Source organism: Dendropsophus ebraccatus, chromosome 2 (assembly GCF_027789765.1).
Source record: "Dendropsophus ebraccatus isolate aDenEbr1 chromosome 2, aDenEbr1.pat, whole genome shotgun sequence".
Lineage (NCBI taxonomy): Eukaryota > Metazoa > Chordata > Amphibia > Anura > Hylidae > Dendropsophus > Dendropsophus ebraccatus.
The window spans coordinates 143250275-143270118 of NC_091455.1; the positions used below are offsets into that span (position 1 = coordinate 143250275).

At 38.2% G+C, this 19844-nt stretch overlaps 1 protein-coding gene across 2 annotated transcripts in view; it reads right to left on the bottom strand.

The window, feature by feature from the left end:
- Positions 1-19844, bottom strand: part of AOAH (acyloxyacyl hydrolase) — a 74184-nt gene that overhangs the window by 20190 nt on the left and 34150 nt on the right. For both annotated transcript variants that reach the window (XM_069958424.1, XM_069958425.1), the window contains exons 5-15: positions 19450-19509; positions 16194-16276; positions 15102-15150; positions 13584-13654; positions 10009-10057; positions 9415-9463; positions 6823-6917; positions 4113-4204; positions 2816-2898; positions 1473-1509; positions 538-612 (exon numbers count right to left, since the gene is read on the bottom strand). In XM_069958424.1, the coding sequence (XP_069814525.1) occupies positions 538-612; positions 1473-1509; positions 2816-2898; positions 4113-4204; positions 6823-6917; positions 9415-9463; positions 10009-10057; positions 13584-13654; positions 15102-15150; positions 16194-16276; positions 19450-19509 (743 nt within the window). The remainder of the gene's footprint in view (positions 1-537; positions 613-1472; positions 1510-2815; positions 2899-4112; positions 4205-6822; positions 6918-9414; positions 9464-10008; positions 10058-13583; positions 13655-15101; positions 15151-16193; positions 16277-19449; positions 19510-19844) is intronic.

Genomic DNA, 19844 nt, shown 5'->3' on the forward strand with positions numbered 1-19844 from the left:
GTGCTCTGCTTGGGGGGGATGTTTGGGCTGCCCAGGTGATCGCTAGATCGTCTGGGCATCCCACAGAGGATAGCGGCGAGCGACGGTCTGCTGACACCGCTCCTTTTCCACGGTTGATGGTTGCCTTTTATTACACAAGACGATTATAGGCCGCATATGCCAAAAAATCGTTTTGTGTGATAGGGCCTTAACAGAGGACAGGTGAGTATAGGGTATTTTGTTATTTTATAAATCAGAAAAACCCTTTAACATATAAAAAAGATGGAGCAGAAAGCTGGAACTTTTATGCAACAGTTTTTGTTGTTTTGTTTTGTGCTGTTGTTGTGTTGTTTATATTTTGTGCCCTACAAACTTCTTTGCGTTACTCAAAAATGTTAACAGTAATGGTGCGCCACCACTTCACTTTAAAGATGGCGGCCATGTTCCAGACATAGGCTAAAATATAGGGGGGTATTTGTTTTCCCTTTATGAAATAAAAGGGTATCCTGAAACTATGACGCTATATATATTTTCATTCTATTTCTTATTAATACTTACGGATTGCAGACATCATTACCAATCATTGCATAGAAAACTATTACAGGTTTATCCAATTTCTGATTTCTTGCCATACTGAAATAAAGAAAAGTAAATCAGTATCAATCCTGGTCTAAATTGCATGAAATGATGACAAGGGAAATGCAGCGAGTTACGCAGTTTGAGCAACTTCACATCTCATGATATACCTCTTATTCTGTATAGCATAATAATATATTCTCCAGTAGCTGCACAATGTTGCCAGGATTATTACCAACAATGCACGTCTATTGAGGGAGAAATAAGGGTGTGGTTTCCACTGCATTCAGAATATATTCCCAGCCTTAGGTTCTGAACTACCCCTCACAGAAGAGAGCACAAAAGGGAGCCCAGATGTGCTGTTAATGTTTCATTCCACAGTTCTAAGCATTAATATGCAGGCTGTCCCTCTTTTCATCTATAAAAAGCTATATGCCCCATTTCACCAGTGCAGATCTTCAGTGTAATGATTGGTGACAGCAATAGGAATAAAAATGTCAGCTCACCCTTCCTTGGCCGTAATAATTGCAGGTGTGTGTGGACATCTTTAGTGTGAAGCTCGTGATGGCAGTATTGCGGGACGCAACCCGAAGATTCCAATTACATGAATAGGTTCCATCCACGGCTTGGTTAAAACGTAGAAAATTTATTTAAACATCACAAAAAACAAAACAAATAAATAAAAAACACGCCGACGCGTTGCTGGGTCAAAACCCCTTAATCATGGCCATGATTAAGGGGTTTTGACCCAGCAACGCGTCGGCGTGTTTTTTATTTATTTGTTTTGTTTTGTTTTTTGTGATGTTTAAATAAATTTTCTGCGTTTTAACCAAGCCGTGGATGGAACCTATTCATGTGATTGTAATGATTCTACAGAAACATCTATGTCCTTTAACCAACAGAAGACTCGGGAATACCTTTTCAAATAGTTCTGTAAATTGCTACTTGACCCTCCTGCCAAGACATAAAGAAAAATAACTTAGTAAAGTACAATCTTTCACAGGTTATATCTATGTAAAAGGTTGTCCTTTTATAAAAAACATTTTCCACAGTTTCCCCCCATATTTTGTAAAGCAGAATTACGATGGCTTTCTAATCCCAGAGACTTCTATATACAGTAGATATATATACCATAGAAGCAAGGATGATAGTTTTTACACTGCGGCAGTAGTATGAAAGTAGCCTGAATTAATTTTGTTAACATAGTTCTGCCATGTACAGCAGCCACAGACGCATTTCTCCCTGCTGTGGTCTGGAAAAAGCTTTCCCATGGATGAACATAGTCTTATACAGTGAGAGCTAAGCTAATAGGTCACACGCAAAGATGAGCAGCATTTTTGTCTGTTTTAAGTTAACAAAGATCCTGAATAACCAGCGATTAAAATGACTGCTCAAATAGATTTCCCAGGTTTGAGATTTGCTTTTAGCAGTATAGCCATTGCATAGTATGGACTGCTGGGTTTGTGATAACATCATCTAATTTCTAGTCATATATTTACAGCAGAATGAAAGCATCCATTTATATTTTATGTATTTATACCTTTACACTTTTATTATAAACTGCCTAGCTGCAAAAATTCATAAAGATTTACTATGGAAGAGGAGGTGACCCGCATTACTACATTCTCTTGTTCACTAGCAATGCTCTAACTGCAGCTTAGACATGGCATTTTAGTATTCAGTCCAAGATTCAACAAATACTTCTTTATGCCATGTTCCCACTACGTGATTACTACGGAACTTACATAGTGCTGACTTTTAAGGAATCCCAGCCAGAGTGTATACACATGGTATACACTCCGGCTGGGATCCCTAGTGGCGCAGCAAGAAACTGACATGTCAGTTTTCTGCGGCCACTATTCATTGAATAGCTGCCGCAGAAAACCTGTCAGTGCACTCAATGGAGCGTGTGGCTCTGGCGGCACACTCCATTGTGTGCAGCAGGGAATTCAGATGCGGGCGCACATCTTAATGCACTAAAGATCATCCGGCCGGTATGATCTTTTCTGACACTGGCCGTTCTGTGACCCAGTCGAGCGGAAAGCGGAGGCGCGCCAGCCCTCCCATAGAGATGCTGTTTGACACTGAGGCATCTCAGTAAGGATCCACAACCAGTTTAACCAGCTCCCAATAGAGATAACAGTGAAGTATTGGTAACATTATTTTTTACATATATATATATATATATATATATATATATATATATATATACAGTATATATTTATATTATATTTTATTATTTTTTGTAAAGTCTCCATACCATTCCTAGCTATATTCTGGTAATCCCTGTGGTTGCAACGATTCCAGTTCCTCAACCGTAGATACAATGACTGTGTCCATCCCCTAAAAAAAACAAAAAACAATCACTTGGAAATAACAGAAAAATACATGGGGGGGGGTCACTCTGACAGAAAAACCTTATAAAATGACTGATTCATTTCCAGCATATAAAAACGTTAACTGGGGCATAACCAAACACAGTTTACGGTTTTATGGTGCATGCTGTATGGAAGCCATTAGTGGAAGTATTTTACTACAGTGAATACAACAATATGCAACAATTTATCAGTGAATTATGAAAGGGCTATATAATTTTGTTTTCATTAAATTAATTTTACACTATTTTTTATCAGATATTTTTTGTAAAAATAAATATTTTCAGTTTATTGATTTATTAATTGTACTGTATTTTGTCATTTCCTTTAAAATATTAGGAAACTGACACTGGATCCTTACAGGTGAATTATTTTAGGGCATTTTGCTGATACCTTACTTTAAAAGGGAAACTCAAGAAGGATGCATACCCCATAAGGGAGGTTGCTGAAACTTCTCTTCTCTTAAAGTGTAGTTTAAAAACAAACAAAAAAAGGATTATAACCTGCTGTTTTCTAGCCCCTAAATGTCCACTTCATGGTGTTATTTCTCATTCCTTCTATTTCAGCGGACAGAACTAGAGCATTCTTGCTTCCTTAGCTGTTTAGCCAATGGCTGCATAGCACAGCACCTACTCCTTATCACTGTTCCAGACATAGTTGTGGTGAATATGCACTAAGTTGGCTTAACAGGCTGGTTCTGTGCTGGGGATGATTTACAGTACACTACTATAGATGACATGTAGAGGGAGAAACAGTTACTGGTGCACCGGCTTTGGAAGGTGCTGTGGTCAGAAATGAAAGAAATAGTAGCAGCATATCAAGGAAGAGGTTACACTAAGCACAGAATCTCTGCTGCTGAGGCTCTATTTACCTTTATGGGACAGCAAGGATTCTTGTAGTTACACATATTACAAGATTGTAGTTACACAGATCAGGCTTCCCCCCTGCAGTAGTTAAGCCCATTCCCACTACCTTTGTTCTATCATAGCTTATCTGTTATTAGAGATAGACTGAGCCTTACAACATGCATTGTACAAAAGATTGCAGAGACATCTAGTGGCCAAGACTTCCGACCTTTTTGGGGGGTAAGGAGTAATTTTTGGTAGTGAATAATTATTGCATCGCATAGGTTATTGCAAGAATAGTTTAAACTACTAAATAATATATAGTCCACTATCTCACCCAATTGTTGAGTTCTGAAATCCTGTGTACAGTGAAAACTGGGGCCAGTCAAGTTCATTGGAAATAGCTAGAGCCATGTTTGAAAATGAGTCCTAAACAAAAACAGGAACATGCTTAATTGATACTGTATAAATTAAGCATCAAATTGCATTACTACTACATTCAGTTGAGTGATTATTTTTAGTGTGTTGTTTTAGTTTGTACTGTTAGTATAAGTGACATTAAAGTACATAAAATAAAGCCTAATATTGCTGGGAAAACCTTTACCTACTAAGGACAGGTAACACCTAAGGAGTATGCAATTCAATAACTGATGAGGTAAAGTAGAGGAGGGAACGAGTGCCCAGAAAACTTCTGTCATAGATACCAGTCACCTAGATTCAAAAACCTTGGAAAGGGTTAGGATATGCACAGTTATATCTGTATATCTTATACAATCATAGGCAGGTGCACAGCCCACACATACTATAAAACATGCAGACATCCAAGCAAAAAAGGAGACACCGGACACGACATGTGTGGCTCAGCAGATGTATCCCACCTCTTTCCCCTTACCGCATAGTGTATTTTCCCATCTTTGCCCTTATTTGGCTTGTGTCTTTTTTATCTGTTCTTGCCATCAAACATTGGGTATACTGTTGTTATTATTTGCACTGCACTTACAGGAGAAATCTGGCTGTAACAAACGTTTGATAACCGGCAGGGGCAGGGGAGAAAATACTTCTCTGCATGCATGCAATGTGCTGCCTGACTGGCTCAGGGACCCCCGCCGGAGGGCATTCTTCCCAGAGTTGTAATGACATCACAACATGAGGGAAAATGCCCATCCCAGCTAATGGACAGCTCGTTCAGCCAATCAGTTACTGCAGCAGTGTGACACCCTAGTCACTGACTGGCTGAGTGGTCAGTCCATCATCTAGATTTGACATCGGCTCTGCTGGATATCCCAGAGCCCAGCCAGTGCTGGAGAGGCAAGGGGAGAGTTATTATTTTTTGTTATGTTCCCCCCATGCCCTGCCGTTTGGAAAAAAAAAATCATCCTTTAATGTCTGTTTTTTTCTGTCCTTACAGGGTCATTTCACAGGATTACTTACATGTGTATTTTACTTTCTATTTGGTACAGATATTTTATTGTTTACCTGAGCAATTGCAATTGATGCAATATCTTTGACAGGTATATTTAGATTTTAACATTTCTAATGTGGATTTCTATGAAAAAATCCGCAAAAAAAATCTGGTTCCACACTAGGACATTTTTTTTCAGGATTGGTTTGCATCCTTGTCATCTACTGGTAGTGTGAATAGCCTAATAGACATCAATGTGCAGTAATTCGGGTATGGAAATACAGATCTGTAGATTACAGGATGTGTGAATAAGGCCATACTCTTTTTTATTTTTTTGCTTAGATGTCTGCTAGATTCAATAATTTGTATTAGCCGTGGTGTTCTATTTACTAAGACAACTTATTTTGTTATCAATATTCAGAATTTGAATGTTTCAGAAGGGCTTGCTTGCTTGGGACCCCCTCTGTTGGCCAAAGAAAAAAGCTGTGTCCTGCTCCAGTGGATTCTGCCTGTCCTTTAACATGAAACACTACAGGGGAATATTATGAACTATCACGGGGTTTCAAATACAAAGGTAAATCAACCCCTTTAATGTGGATAATACATCATTTACATGCCCAAGAATGACAGTCCTTTTCTTTTCTCTGAATGTGATGTGAATGAATTCTTATTACATGTTACAACTCTATTAATGCTTCACAATGGTTGGCACTATTGTGCAACACTAGTAGTCAAATCCGACTAAGGACTATGAACTAGGAATGTTATAGTCCCTGCTATGCTCACAGTCATATGGTGACTCGTTAGTCATGGTAATGCATTATTATGAAGAGGGATGAGTTTATAAATTGATATAGGGCATCTGTGTACCCCTATTTAGGACATAAATATATCATTGGATATATCTGCTTATATGGGAGCAAAAAGGAACCAAAATGTTAAGAAATCTATCCAAAAGAATTGTAAGAGAGAATTTGTGGACAGCAGAACATAATGGTTTGCAGATCCTAAATGCCTGCTTCTTTTTAATACTGTATGTGGGATTGTATTATGAAATATAATAATGTTTAGCCCTGTATAGTTTTGGAAAAATATTTTTCTACTACTGTGCAAGATATATTAAAGTAGATAAAATAAAAAGGAACAGAGACAAAAGATTTATTCACCAAAGGCCGGTCGATATCCACAGGCGAGCAGAGCAGTCATGTAATGGATTATAGGTGTGCAGAGGAGAATAGATGCACTCTCTCTCATGCACACATGGTGCTTTAGATAAAAAGAAATATATCAATCTTCCCAGAAGAAAATAAATACATGGTGGGAACTGATCCTCCATTGCTATTTTTAGATAATGAGATATTTTGGTGAAACATAAAATGAGGCAAGATTATGTGTATAAAATCTCATTTTTATCCCTGATGCATATACTATCATTAGGACAAGATTTTATTACAATGAAACAATGTATAGAATTTTTCTTATTCTGATGTTTAAAGAGATAAAGATATATGTGGTGCAAAGACCAAAAGGCCACTTCTCTGACAGTCCTGATACATTAGGACCATTATGTGTGTATACAGCTTGTAAAAATTATCTATTCATTGTACAGGGCTCTGCCTTAGGTGGAGCACAGATACATACAAACCTTAGACATGTTCATAGGTGTCATCCACTCGGGGGGTATATGAAAGTGGGCTGCGGCAGAGTCTCCTAGGGTTATAATACCCTTTGAATCACTACCTGTAAAATATATTTATTGTTTATACAAAACAGTTTGACAGCACATTAGGTCACTGTTTTTTCTTGAGGACTGCCAATCAATAATTTGTATTTTTTCATCTGATTCTTCTCCTTCCCCCAGGATTAGGAACCATACAGGGTATTCTACTACTTTTAAACAGGGGTGGGGTTTGACTATTTCAGCTTGGCTCTCCCAATCCAGGTGTTAAAGGGGGACTATCGGCAGGTTAGATCTAACGTACTGATAGCCCCCTATAGCGCCTGGGACACTAAGGAGGAAGGTATGTGCCTTACCTTTCTTCTTGACGCTGGTCCTGCGCTGTTAGTCGGGGTGAACTACGATTATGATAACAAGGGGTGTGACGGATGGCGCAACAGTGCTTCCTAACGGTGCTCCAGAGTGGAGTTTACCCCGCCTAATAGCGCGGGATCGGTGCAGAGGAGGAAAGTAGAACATATACCTTCCTCCTCAGCGTCCCTGGTGCTATAGGGGCTATAAGCAGGCTAGATTAGTCTAATCTGATGATAGTTCCCCTTTAAAATTATAACCAGATTGTGAGACCACTGGATGTGTCCATCCTCCTCAGTGGCCCAGATACTGACAGCAGTATAAGACCCCCAGGACTGTTTTATGTACAAGTTGTACTTAGTACTATCTCTTGTATCCCTTCTCTCTCTGACAGCTGCCGTAGAGGAAGGAACTCACAAGATAGTACGTGCAGTCATTATGTGTATGTGCAGTCATTAAGCACTTGAAAGATGTCCCATGGAAGAAGGGTGAATCTAGCCACACATTTATAACATTCTTTGTGTTTATACTTATAGAATGCTTAAATTCTCATATCACCAGATTTTCCAGGGTTAATGTTAGTACAGCTACTGTTTTGTTTCTTTGGCTTTAGTCTGTACCTCAGTAAATGCGCCATGGTTAGTCTTGTGTTTTCTTCTTCCTGAGATAATATATCATCATTGTGAGTGCTTGGGTTAGTGCTGCAGCCTCTTTATTGTTTATATGGAGTTTTACTCTGTTTTGTACTTGCACACACTTTACATAGCTACTGTGCTTTGGTATTGCAATTTTGTCCAACTGGGACACAGATGGAAAAGTGTGTGCAAGTGTATATTATAAAGAATTTCAGGAAGCACAGTGTATTTTATATTAAAGGTCAGGGGGCACTGTGTATATTATAATGAATTTTAGGAAATATGATGTATTTTACAATGAATTTTAGGGTTGCAGTGTATATATAATGAGCATGTGCAAAATTTTATTAAGAATTTTAGGGGTCACTGTAAGGAGGTATGATGTATTGTATGATTAATTTCAGAGGCACCATTATAGTATAATAAATTTCAAGAGGGAACAGTATATTTTATAATAAATTTCACATGGTACAGTGTATATTATAATGGATTTCAGGGGGTATACTGCGTATAATAATTGATGGAAATAATAATAACATTAATCTCTTGTATAACATTATAACTAATGTTATCTGTTTTGTTTTAGGGGTGGGGTGGTGATTTGCTTGACAAATTACAACAAGGGCAATTATAGTATTCAGGAGGAGGGGCATATGTAGATATTTTAGTAAGACAACGAGAACTACAGACTATATGGTAGATTTTTTTTTTTACTTTTACATTTATATTAGTTAATATTAGTGATGACAATCAGCAGGGCACCAGTTAGTTGGACAGCATGGCAAAGTTAATGAAGCTGTAAGGTTATGAAGAATTTTACATTAAAAATAAATATAATATATGCACATAAGCTTTTTAGTACTCTTTTCAATTGCTTGCATGTGGTTGTAGCACAAGAAAAGTTATAACATATAAAATGACTCTAGTCACTGCAATAATATGAAAAACCTAGCTACTTAATTTGTTCAGCAGTTCTTATAAGCTTAGTGAAGTGGTTTCTTTTGCATGTAGTTAAAGGACCCGTGGCGATGGTCTTTTTGTACATTAAATAGCTACCATAGACACAAAATACACCACAATCATAGAGGGAAAATTCCTATTCCTGAGTAAGGCTATGTTCACACTACGTAAGTTCCGTGGAACTTACGTAGTGCTGCTGGCTGAAAGGATTCCGGCCGGAGTTTATACACATACACTCCGGCTGGGATGCCTAGTGGCGCCGTAAAAACTGACATGTCAGTTTTCTGCAGCCGCTATTCAGTGAATAGCGGCCGCAGAAAACCATGTTGGTGTACACTATGGAGCGAGTGGCTCCGGCCGCACACTCGATAGTATGCAGTGGGGAGTTCTAATGCGGGCACGCAAAGATCATCCAGCCGCTACTGCAGTATTGGCCGGGATGATCTTTTCTGAAACTGGCCGTTCCGTGACCCGGCCAGGTCGCGGAATGGCTGGTCTCATACGCAGTCTGCACATAGCCTAAATATGATATAGTATCGTTTAGTAGAATTACCACTACTATCTTGTATATACTGTATGTGGTTACATTAGCTGTATTAAAATGTATAATAACCTTCACAGAATTTTTTCTCATATGGGAGTCCATCTTCTGAGTCAAATCCCTAGGAAATTAAAAAAAAAAAAAAAAATTATAGTTTCACTGGATTCAGCAGAAATACAGTACCAGTGTGGTACGAAAATGGGATCATAGGGGTGCCATCCTCACCAAGGGGTCAGGAAGGGAGAAGAACAGTTGGCATGTCTGCATGCGAAGGGGCATGTTTGTGCTGCATTTATCACACTTTACTCCTGTACACAGCCTTGAATTGTAACTAAAACCTATGCTTTGAGCTGGCGTGGATTTCTGTGAGGGCGCATGGGCAGCTTTGATGCATCAGAATCCAGGCTAAGGCATGCACCTCTACATATACAAGGCATGCACGCTCACTGGCAGGAAATGATTTAGTCTGGAGTCTGAGACACTGGTTTTAGTAAATACCCCACAAAATGTTCAACCTGAACAACAAATGTGCAAAATCAGTACTTTCCTTACCACAGTGAAGATATCCACCCCATAAATTATAGAGCTCATTATATTTTGTATATTAAGTATCAATTAATTTTGGCCATAACATATAAAAATGTTATATATTTGTAATAAACTTACCCATATCCCATTGCAGTTTGAATCCTGCAGAGAATCCCAATCTTTGGGGCTAAATAAAAATGATAAATAAGACACCTAAATATTTTTTTCCAACTTACTTCTTCTTTGTGTTGCTTATGTGAGACATTACAGTTACTGAATGAAGGCTCTTTCTTTCCTTGTCATATGAGAGTCCATTTATGAAATGTCCCCTGATATGATTAGCATAATAAACCTATGAAAGCTGACCATCTGCTACATTGCTGAATTGCCCCTGGCTTGTCATTCAAATCATGTATTGTACCAAAAGAAGAAGGATAAAAGCATTTATATAAAACATAATAGTTATTAGGATGCCAAATAAACCCAGCACAGTTCCATAATACACAGAAATTATTGTGTGGAAAACTAGGCAAGGCATAAGCACCATCGAGAGAAGCAATTTTCATAAAGAGCAAAATGATTATATTTCTTAACATAGCAAAATACTTCCTAGTTATGACAGAAGTCATCCTGGAAGGTAATTTACAAAGATGAGAAACATGGGTCTTTACAATTGTATTTTACTAATACTTAAAAGAACATTGCCACCTAACAATAAAAATCGCTATGCTTTTTTCTTATACACCCTCATTCTCTGCTTTAGCTTTGCATTATACATTGTAAATTTCTCACATTTAGGCTGTGTTCACACTATGTAACAGACCGGCCGTTCCGTGACCCCAGCCGGGTCACGGAACGGCTGGTCTGTGCCTGGAACATTTACTATTTACTGTATAGTAGTTATCAGCACAAACCAGCATAACCAGACAAAACCCACTACCTTCCCCCTAACCGCCCCATGCCAAACCCCCCTCCCCTTAGCGGCATGGTGGCAGGCGTCTTATTTTCGGGGATGCCTTATAGTCAGGGGGATGACTTATTTTAAGCTATCCTGTAAATCCTCCACTATGCCCTATTTTCGGGGGATGACTTATTTTCAGGGAAACTTATGCTTTTTTTGTTCTTACACCCTTACTATTCTGTTTGTGGGTTTGTGCTCTGCATTATTGAACTTTGATTCTGCTCTGTCTTACAGGTTCTGTTATATACACATATACACATATACATCTATACACATATACACACATACACACACACATATACACATATACACATACACACATATACACATACATACATACATACATACATACATATATATATATATATACACACCATAGGGCAAATGGTGCCCCTGCACTGGGCTAGGGCTACCTGATGGCAGGCAACACAATAGAGACAAAGCTATAGTGGAGCAGGAAGTTTCCCCATTGCCTCACTGTTTTCTTTAGCCACCACAGTAGATACTATTATATAGTGGGCCAAGGGACCTTTGATGTCTTATGACCATGACACCGAAGAAAGGGGCAAAGGATCAGTCTCTGTGAGAACAAGGAGGATATAGGGGCCATTTGTGTTAGAAAGGATGATATAGGAATGGTGAATGTGAAAAAAGAGGTGGCCACGGCTTTAAGAGGAGGGGGAACATACAGCATTCTGTGTGAGAAAAAGGGGAAAATTGGGGAGTCAATAGTGTGAGAAAGAGGGGGTGGACTGAAAAGGGAGGGTCATAGTGGACAGTCTGAGAAAGGGAGAAATATGGGAAGTCAGTTATGTTTGAGAATGGGGGCATGTAGGTACATAAGCAGCTTTAAGATGTCTTCAGTGTGTGGGTACACTGAAGCTGTGGGATACCAGAGTTAGAGCACTATTAAACAACTCAATTAAGAGGATGCTATCACACTAAAATTCATATGCCTTTTTGAAAAAGCAAACGTCTTACAATGGGTTCTGTTGCAGCATAACTTTTGCTTTGCTGCAATAATAATAAAATTACTACATTTCTGGTGCAATTTCAGAATATGCAGAAAAAAAATTATTGTCAGTGTGAAACAGCTGCAATTGCACATTATTGTGTCAAAAATTGTCTCTAAATTAAATAGATTATAATATAGTGAGGGTGGCGTTCATGAAAACCTTTCACTGGGCTCACCAATCTGGATGGCTTATTTCCCAAGGAAACAAAGGACCAGGCATGTTTCCTCCAATAGGAGGTGTTAGTGAATTTGTTAGTTACAAATTGAGTAAAAATCATTGTGATGTTCTATTCTGTTGCGTACGTCTTTCTATCTAATACTTTCTAGGAACATTTTATTGAAAACTAATTTAGCAGCCACTTCTTTCACAAGTAGGTTTATTGCCTTGTTTTCTTAAACAAATTAATGTCAAAACTGCTTACTTATACCATGAACATTCCTCCTGTATAACTAGGCTGACGTGCCATTTATTTCTTTAAAGATGGTAGTTGATAACAGGAGTATTTATTTGGGTTATAAATACTATATAGATGTACAGAGGGGCCTAACTACTTTATGGAGACAAAGGGACATAACTACTATATTTGGGCACAAAAGGCATATCTACTGGATGCACAGAGGGCACTTCACTAATATATGGATACAGAGAGAAGGCCTAACTACTATATGGGGACACAGAGAAGGCCTACCTTCTATATGAGGTACAGGGATGGCTCATCTACTATATAAGGTGTGGGAGGATTTGCTCAGTAGAGTGCGGGATTGCAGTGTGAACAGCAATCAACAGGCAGAAACAAGGCTTTGCCTGTTTTTATTATCTGATCCAATAAACAAATAAACAGCCTCGGCTATTATTTGCTGTTAAATGTCGACCATCCACTAAATTTCAGCAGTGTGTGAACATAGCCATTCTGTGTTTTCAATCCACTCCTGGTTTCGGTTGAAAAATACTGACTAAAATACTGAGCAAAAATCCTGTGTGGGAACATAGCCATAAACAGTATATCCCATGTAAGATAATATTGAATTAAGTCCTTATTGTGGGGCTTAACTTTTAAGACAAAAGATGCTTGATCATAATACTATACATGCATGGCAATGAAAAGATAATAAAGCAGCACAAATTAAATTTAAAATGTTCCAATATCGGTGTTTTAGGTATACAGCATGCTCACAATGAAATCATAAAGTACGGCAATTAAATATTTCAGTAACACATTGAAACTGCAATGTGTGAACACAGCCTAGATGTTCTGCAACAGTTTTGGGCGGGGAATAGGCAGGGTGGAGGACTGTGAGGGAAAGCAATGCATTCTGGAACTTGTAGTACTGAGAAACTGCTGAACCAGGAAGTACAGCCACAAATTACAGAACTAAGACCCCCAAAACAAATGGATTTTTGGTAGTTTCAGAACTAGGATAGATAGGTAAGTAATGCTATTTGTTTCTGCAGCAGTTTTATTATCATCATTATTATTATTATTTTTTTTCGTGTTATGAGGTTTTGGGCTTTGCATCTCAGGGTGCCATGTCATGGCAACCAATTAGACCTTAGAGGTTTATCAATTATATTGTCTAAACTGAAAATAAAAACAATCTACTGAAACTAAAAAGATTAAGGAATGGCTGTCTGGAAGAAAATGGATTACTTAATGGTTCAGCACGGTTTCGCTATTTCTCAAGATAAGCAGAGTTGTAAACAATACATTGTACTGTCAGTAATGAAGATAAACTCACCTTCGTCCAGGATAAGTAGAGTTGTTCATGTCATTACAATCTCTTCCTCTCCAGTGATATCCTCGCAATGACTGCAGACAAGATTGTACCAGTTTATCAGTCAAACATTAGACTTAAGGTGGCGGCTATACACTACAGATTTTGAACGGCTGAAAAGACCAATTTAGTTAAATTTCTATAGAAGGCTACCACCTTTTTGTGCAAAGTAAGTGCATGCCGGATGCCAACTGATGCCAGATACCTGTTGAAAAGTTAATCTGTCTTGGATTCTTTTTTTTTCATTGTTGGGTGCTGTGGTGGAAAAGATCTACATCCCTTCAATGAAAACTAGACTAGATCACAGATCATGGCAGCGATTGATCAATTATTTTGTCTAAATTGTCATCTAAGCTTTAGACCCTATTACACGAAGCGATTATGGGCTGTTGTTGGCCAATTATCGGCCAATGCACGATATTGGCTTATCGTTGTCTTTCAGTGTTGTTCAGCATGTTGAAAGACAAATGACTAGGTTAGCAACCATCTGCTGCTGTCACTCTGTGTAATAGGAGCAGTGGCAGCAGACCGTTATTTCCTATGGGCTCCTGGACGATCTAAAGATCATTTGGGGAGCCCCTCTCGCAGCTCCCCACGTCCCCCCCCCACTCCCTCACTTACCCGCTTTTTGTCAGCGTGTGTAATAGCGATGGCAGCGAGGGGCGAGCACCGATCTGACAGGTCGGCACTTGCTTGCTCCCACTGATCGGCCCGTGTAATAGGGCCTTTTGACATTATAGCCCTGACAACAACCTTCAGAGATAAACTATATTTGACAAGTTGTATTAAATCTCTAATGTAAAAACTACAAGTAAATGTATCACCTACATGTAGTATACAGCAGTCTTGTGCACGCTATTTTTAACAGCATTTATAGATATGAAAGCCCCACTGACACAGACTGGAGGGGATGCTATTCACTTTTATGGGAGAGTTTTCTAGATTGATTTAATTTTGCTTTGATTGACCTGATCTTGTGTTTTCTATCTTCTGGTGTTCCTAGTCACTGTAATCCTGCTTTTTATAATGGTAATGAAGAAATTGTCTCCACAGTACAGGAATTGTCAGCTAACTCCTTAAGAAGACAGTAAAATTAAAGAGAATATATCGCCTAGATTTTCTTTTAGAGCCAGATAGTAAAACAAGTTCTTTTTTTGTCATCTGTTTCTAAAATGGCGGCTGCTATCTTGCCTGAGCTCTGATCATCACCTATTGTGATTGCCCTGATTCTATCTTATCTATTTACTGGTGTCATCTTTCACTATAATCCTTCATGTGACGATCAAGGAAACCACTGAAAAGTACAAAACAGGAAGTGTCAGATTATTATTAGGCTTAGTGGCCTGAATAAGAACATCAGGATTTAATTATGATTATTATTATATTATTAATATAGAAAAAAATATGTTTCACATGAAAATGGGATTTAAACATAGGTTATTTTCAGATTAGGACACAAAATAAATACAGTCAGTGACTTACAGGAAATCCACTGAAGTTATCCTGGTCATAGTCTTCTGCTGGTATTGACCTAGGAAATTGTGTTAACCATTAGTAGGTGCAGAACTGTATAGTGACACATGTACAGTATGTACATTTCATTTCAAACTTACATAGTTACCAGTATTTTACAATAATAGGATGTAATTTACAGATGACTTAGAAATCCAAGTACAAACGATTAATTATAGGGTTATATTATGATTCCTACTTCCAAAGGAAAAAGGTAACGTTATATGCTTCTTATGTGGGAAGAAATGTTTGCATTGCATAATAAAATATTATGTAGTGTTGTAAGATAATAAGCTGAATTATAAAACACAGTGCCAGACAGCTGCTGCTAAGGCAAGTAATATCATAAAATACATGAATGATGGCATAGTTGCTTATTAGGTTTTTTATATTAATCACTGGCTGGGCAGTAAACATTGCTTATTTTTAACTTCTACAGGATCATTATAGCATCTATGTGTTTTTTTCACTCTAAATCAATTTGCGCTGTCAAGACCAGATAAGGAGATTGCAATCCAACATCTAGTCTAAGTCCCTACAGGACCCAGAAAATCAATCCTGCAGGTAAGACATGGTCTCTCTTACAAAGGCTATATGGTTCAACAAAAAATTCCCTATAGTGACACATGTTAGAGAAAAAATTAAGCTTCTCTTAGCGATTCTTTTTTTAATAAATTTTCCTCTAATGTACATGGAATTACAGCTCCACAATATGATATAAATTAGACGTTTATCTGCATCCAGATACAAAACTTCTTTGTCTGAATAGTTTTTTCAATTACACTTTCTGTATTAAGATATGCACAATGGAGAAAGAAAGGTAAATTAGTTAATAAGGAAATTTAAAGGTCGTCTTATCTTTAGTACATCGATGACAAGATTGACTGCACAGACTTCAAAGTGGATAGAATACATTTCACACATTTTAAACAATCACAATTCCATTGACGCTCATGGCTGCTTAATGAATTGCCAATGTTCTTTGCAGTGGTCTGGAAGTAACACATGCTGTATGAGAAACATTATCGTGTTCAGGAGCTAATTGTTAATGTTAATACTTACGAGTCCATTGTTTGACAAATTATTCGGAACAGTGGAAGTGAACAAATCTTCAGGAGAATGCTAGAGAAAGTTTCATGATTTTGCTGCAAAAATATACAACATCTAATGAAGTCAATGAGTAATATGTAATAAGTAAATTTATAGGTGCAATGGTCAGGGCTCACACCTATGATTTACCTCTAATTGCTGGGATGCATCTGGACCTGCCACTGTCTGAAAATGCTAGTCCAGTTGCAGCCTAAAGCTCCTCATACACTTTATAGTTGTCAGCTAGGCTGCCACTGGACAACCAGGAAGGGCATGAGGACATGGACAATGAGCCCTGGCCTTGCCCCTCCCAGCTGTCCCTACCTACATGCCTCAAGATAGCCCTAGACGGAAATTGTCTGAGGTGTAGAACACAAAACAAAGACTAGACAAATAAAACACCAAGGGATGGTCATACGGGGTCAAACTGACAATGTGGTAGAGAATCAAGATCCAAAAGCAAAAGTCAGAGATACAAGAGCTGAGATCAAAGTAACCAGATAAAAAGACACAGAGAAAAGCAAAATAGGGTATGCTTAGCTTGCTCAGGAGAGACTAAATAGCATATAGTATAAGACAAACGCACACTTTACAAGAGGTCCAGGACCCGGTCCAGATTGGACCAGGCATACAGAACACAGACTGACAAAGCAAAGATTGAGTGTAAACACAGGATGTTAATCACAAGTAAAACAAAGGTTAACTGTTAAATCAGGGAAGAGATGGGTGTGGTGGAGAAACAATTACTAAAGCAGAAGGAATAGAACTGTGTTCAGACAGTATTGAGACAGGTGCAAATGAAACCTAGAATTAAAATATTAAATAATAATAAGAGTGCAGTCTCGTATACCACAAGCCGACGAACGAACCGAGGTCTGAACAGGTATGGGCATGCCGGCTGTGCTCACCGTTCGAAGTGGGTTTGGCCATTGATATAAGGTGTATGGTGCTCTCCCGACCATCCAACAGAACATGTTGATGACAATAGGAGGCTAGTGTGACGGAAAATCACTGTCTAACCCATTTGTTCTAGGAGAGGTAAGCCACAGCTGTGGCTTATCTCTCCCAGAACAAATCGGTCAGGTGCTGATTTTCCATCACCCCAAACCTGTATCTTCATCAACATCATCTGTTGGATAGTAAAGAGAGCCCATACACCTTATATCCATAGCCGAACCTCTTGCAAGTATGTCCGGCACAATTATTGTCATGCCTGTGCCTGTTCAGACTTTTGGGAAAAAATAGAGGGGATCATAAGAACACTACCTCTTGTTAGCCATGTTGCCATGCAACAGCAATATCTAGATCAAGAACAAGATATCTAAAACAAGAACATTCTTTGAATGATATTTCATTAAAACCTATTATTATTTATATTATTATTATCACCTTCATGACAGTCTTATGACTATATACTGTATGTAATCATGCGGATGCAGGTCAAGTAACTCCCTGTGCTGTAATCAATAGCGACTGTAACATTTTGGAGGCTGTTTGGAACGGCCTCTCCTGCCATGTTAACTTTACTACCTTAATACAGTCAGGCTGACTGTACTAATAGAGTGCTGATTTTACAGCTCATTGCACTGCAATATTAAAGCATTGTGCTCTATAAGCAACCAAATGATTGATTATAAAAGCCCCCCTCCCCCGCCCCCCCAAAAAAAAATAAAAAAAAAATTATTTATATATATATATATATTTATTTCTTTAAGTGTAAAGGAATCCATCCTCTAATAAAAACTGAAATCACCCCCTTTTCCCATTTTGCAAATAAAAAAGTAAAAACTCCAATGTCCATTATAATATAATATTATTGATCTAGCACAGTAAATAACCCTAATCATTGTAATTGTACTTACATCATTGTCAGTTTTACCATAAAGTTTTACCTCTTTTACTATACATGTTAAGGTAAAATGAAAGGAGTGAACCTTATTTCATATCATATGTCATGGTGTTTGTTCAAGTAAAAAGTGTCCTTTTATCAACTGCAGATTGTTTTAAGTGGGCGTGGCCCCACGGCATTAGCGCCACTTAGCCCCGCACACAACTTTGCACAGTTGGCCCCCACAGTTGGGGGTGGGGTCTAGACCTTTCATCCAGCCTATTCCAATGGCCAGTGAGGGGGCGGGGCAAACTGACATTGTGGGCGGGGTAAGTGGCGCTAATGCCGTGAGGCCCCGCCCACTTAACACAATCTGCAGTTGATAAAAGATGACTTTTTACTTGAACAAGCACCATGATGTATGATATAAAATAAGGTATGAAAACTGGTTAATTTACCCTTTACACCTGTGTAGAGATGTCAGAATGCACAAAGGGGGTGACAGTGTCACTTTAAGGCTTTTAGAAACTTTTTAAGGCTATGTTCACACAATGTTTTTTTGCTCCGTTTAAAAAGACATCCGTCATTTTAAGTCTAAAATAACGGACGTCATTTAGCAGCCTTGCCTCTCCTTAGTGCAATGACGGCTGTTGGTACATTATTCTAGTTTGGAGTTACTAATTGCTCTTTGGATGCGGCTTAATTGACAAGTCCATTGAATTTGCTAGTAAAAAACGGAGAAAGAACAGTGACAAAAGAAAAACTGTGTGTGAACTTCTAATAAAAAAAAGTCCGCTGTTTGCAAAAGACGTCCGAAAATAATGATCATGTTCAATATTTTGACGTCCGCAGTAAAACGTCCGAAATTCAATACACTGTGTGCATTGGACGTCCCTCTTCCCATTGACTTTAATGCATTGCCATTAGGGTCAGTTTAACAAACGTTTTTTTAATATGAAAATCGGCCATCTTTTCAATATTTTTGACGTTGTGGGAACATAGCCCAACTAAAAAAAGTTGTAGATGAGGAAAAAACAAAAACAAACAAAATTTCCAATCTGGTGCAACCAACCAACAACCAACTCAAGTGAGCTGTATTATAGAAGTAATGAAATAATGAATGGACTAGGTGTATGCAAATATATCTACACATATGAGGAGCTAGTTATGTGTCTATATACCCCCAAACCTGTATTTTGTATAGACTGTTAAGATACTGAGAATCCCCTAGGTAAAGGTATTTCCTTATATAAACAAAAGACAGTCTTGTATGGTCATAAAATAAAATACTCTATACAAACCTGATAATGTTCTGAATACAACCAGCCTCAGCAGCTTGTGCAGTGTGTTCAGAACATCATCAGGAGAGTGGGGAGTTAAAGTGTTTTCCTAATAGCTTACCATATAGTTAGGCTTCCCTACAATCTTTGTAGCTTGCTTGATAGCTTTTTTTAGTCCCATCTGAAAAAGACAAAATGTGTCAGAAAGTTATATAGATTTGTAATTTACTTCTATTACATAATCTCAAGTTTCCCATACTTATTAGCTACTATATGTCATACAGGAAATGTTGTTTTATTTTCAGTCGGTAACAGTGCTCTCTGCTGACATCTCTGGCCGAGACAGGAACTGTCCAGAGCAGGAGAGGCTTTCTATGGGGATTCCAATAGAAAGCCTCTCCTGCTCTGAAGAGTGGAGGGAGCGATCTGATGGCGTAATTTGTAAGGTGATGAGGCAATGTTTTCATTGATATTGATTTATTGATATATGTCACATTTTCATCACATTTTATTTCA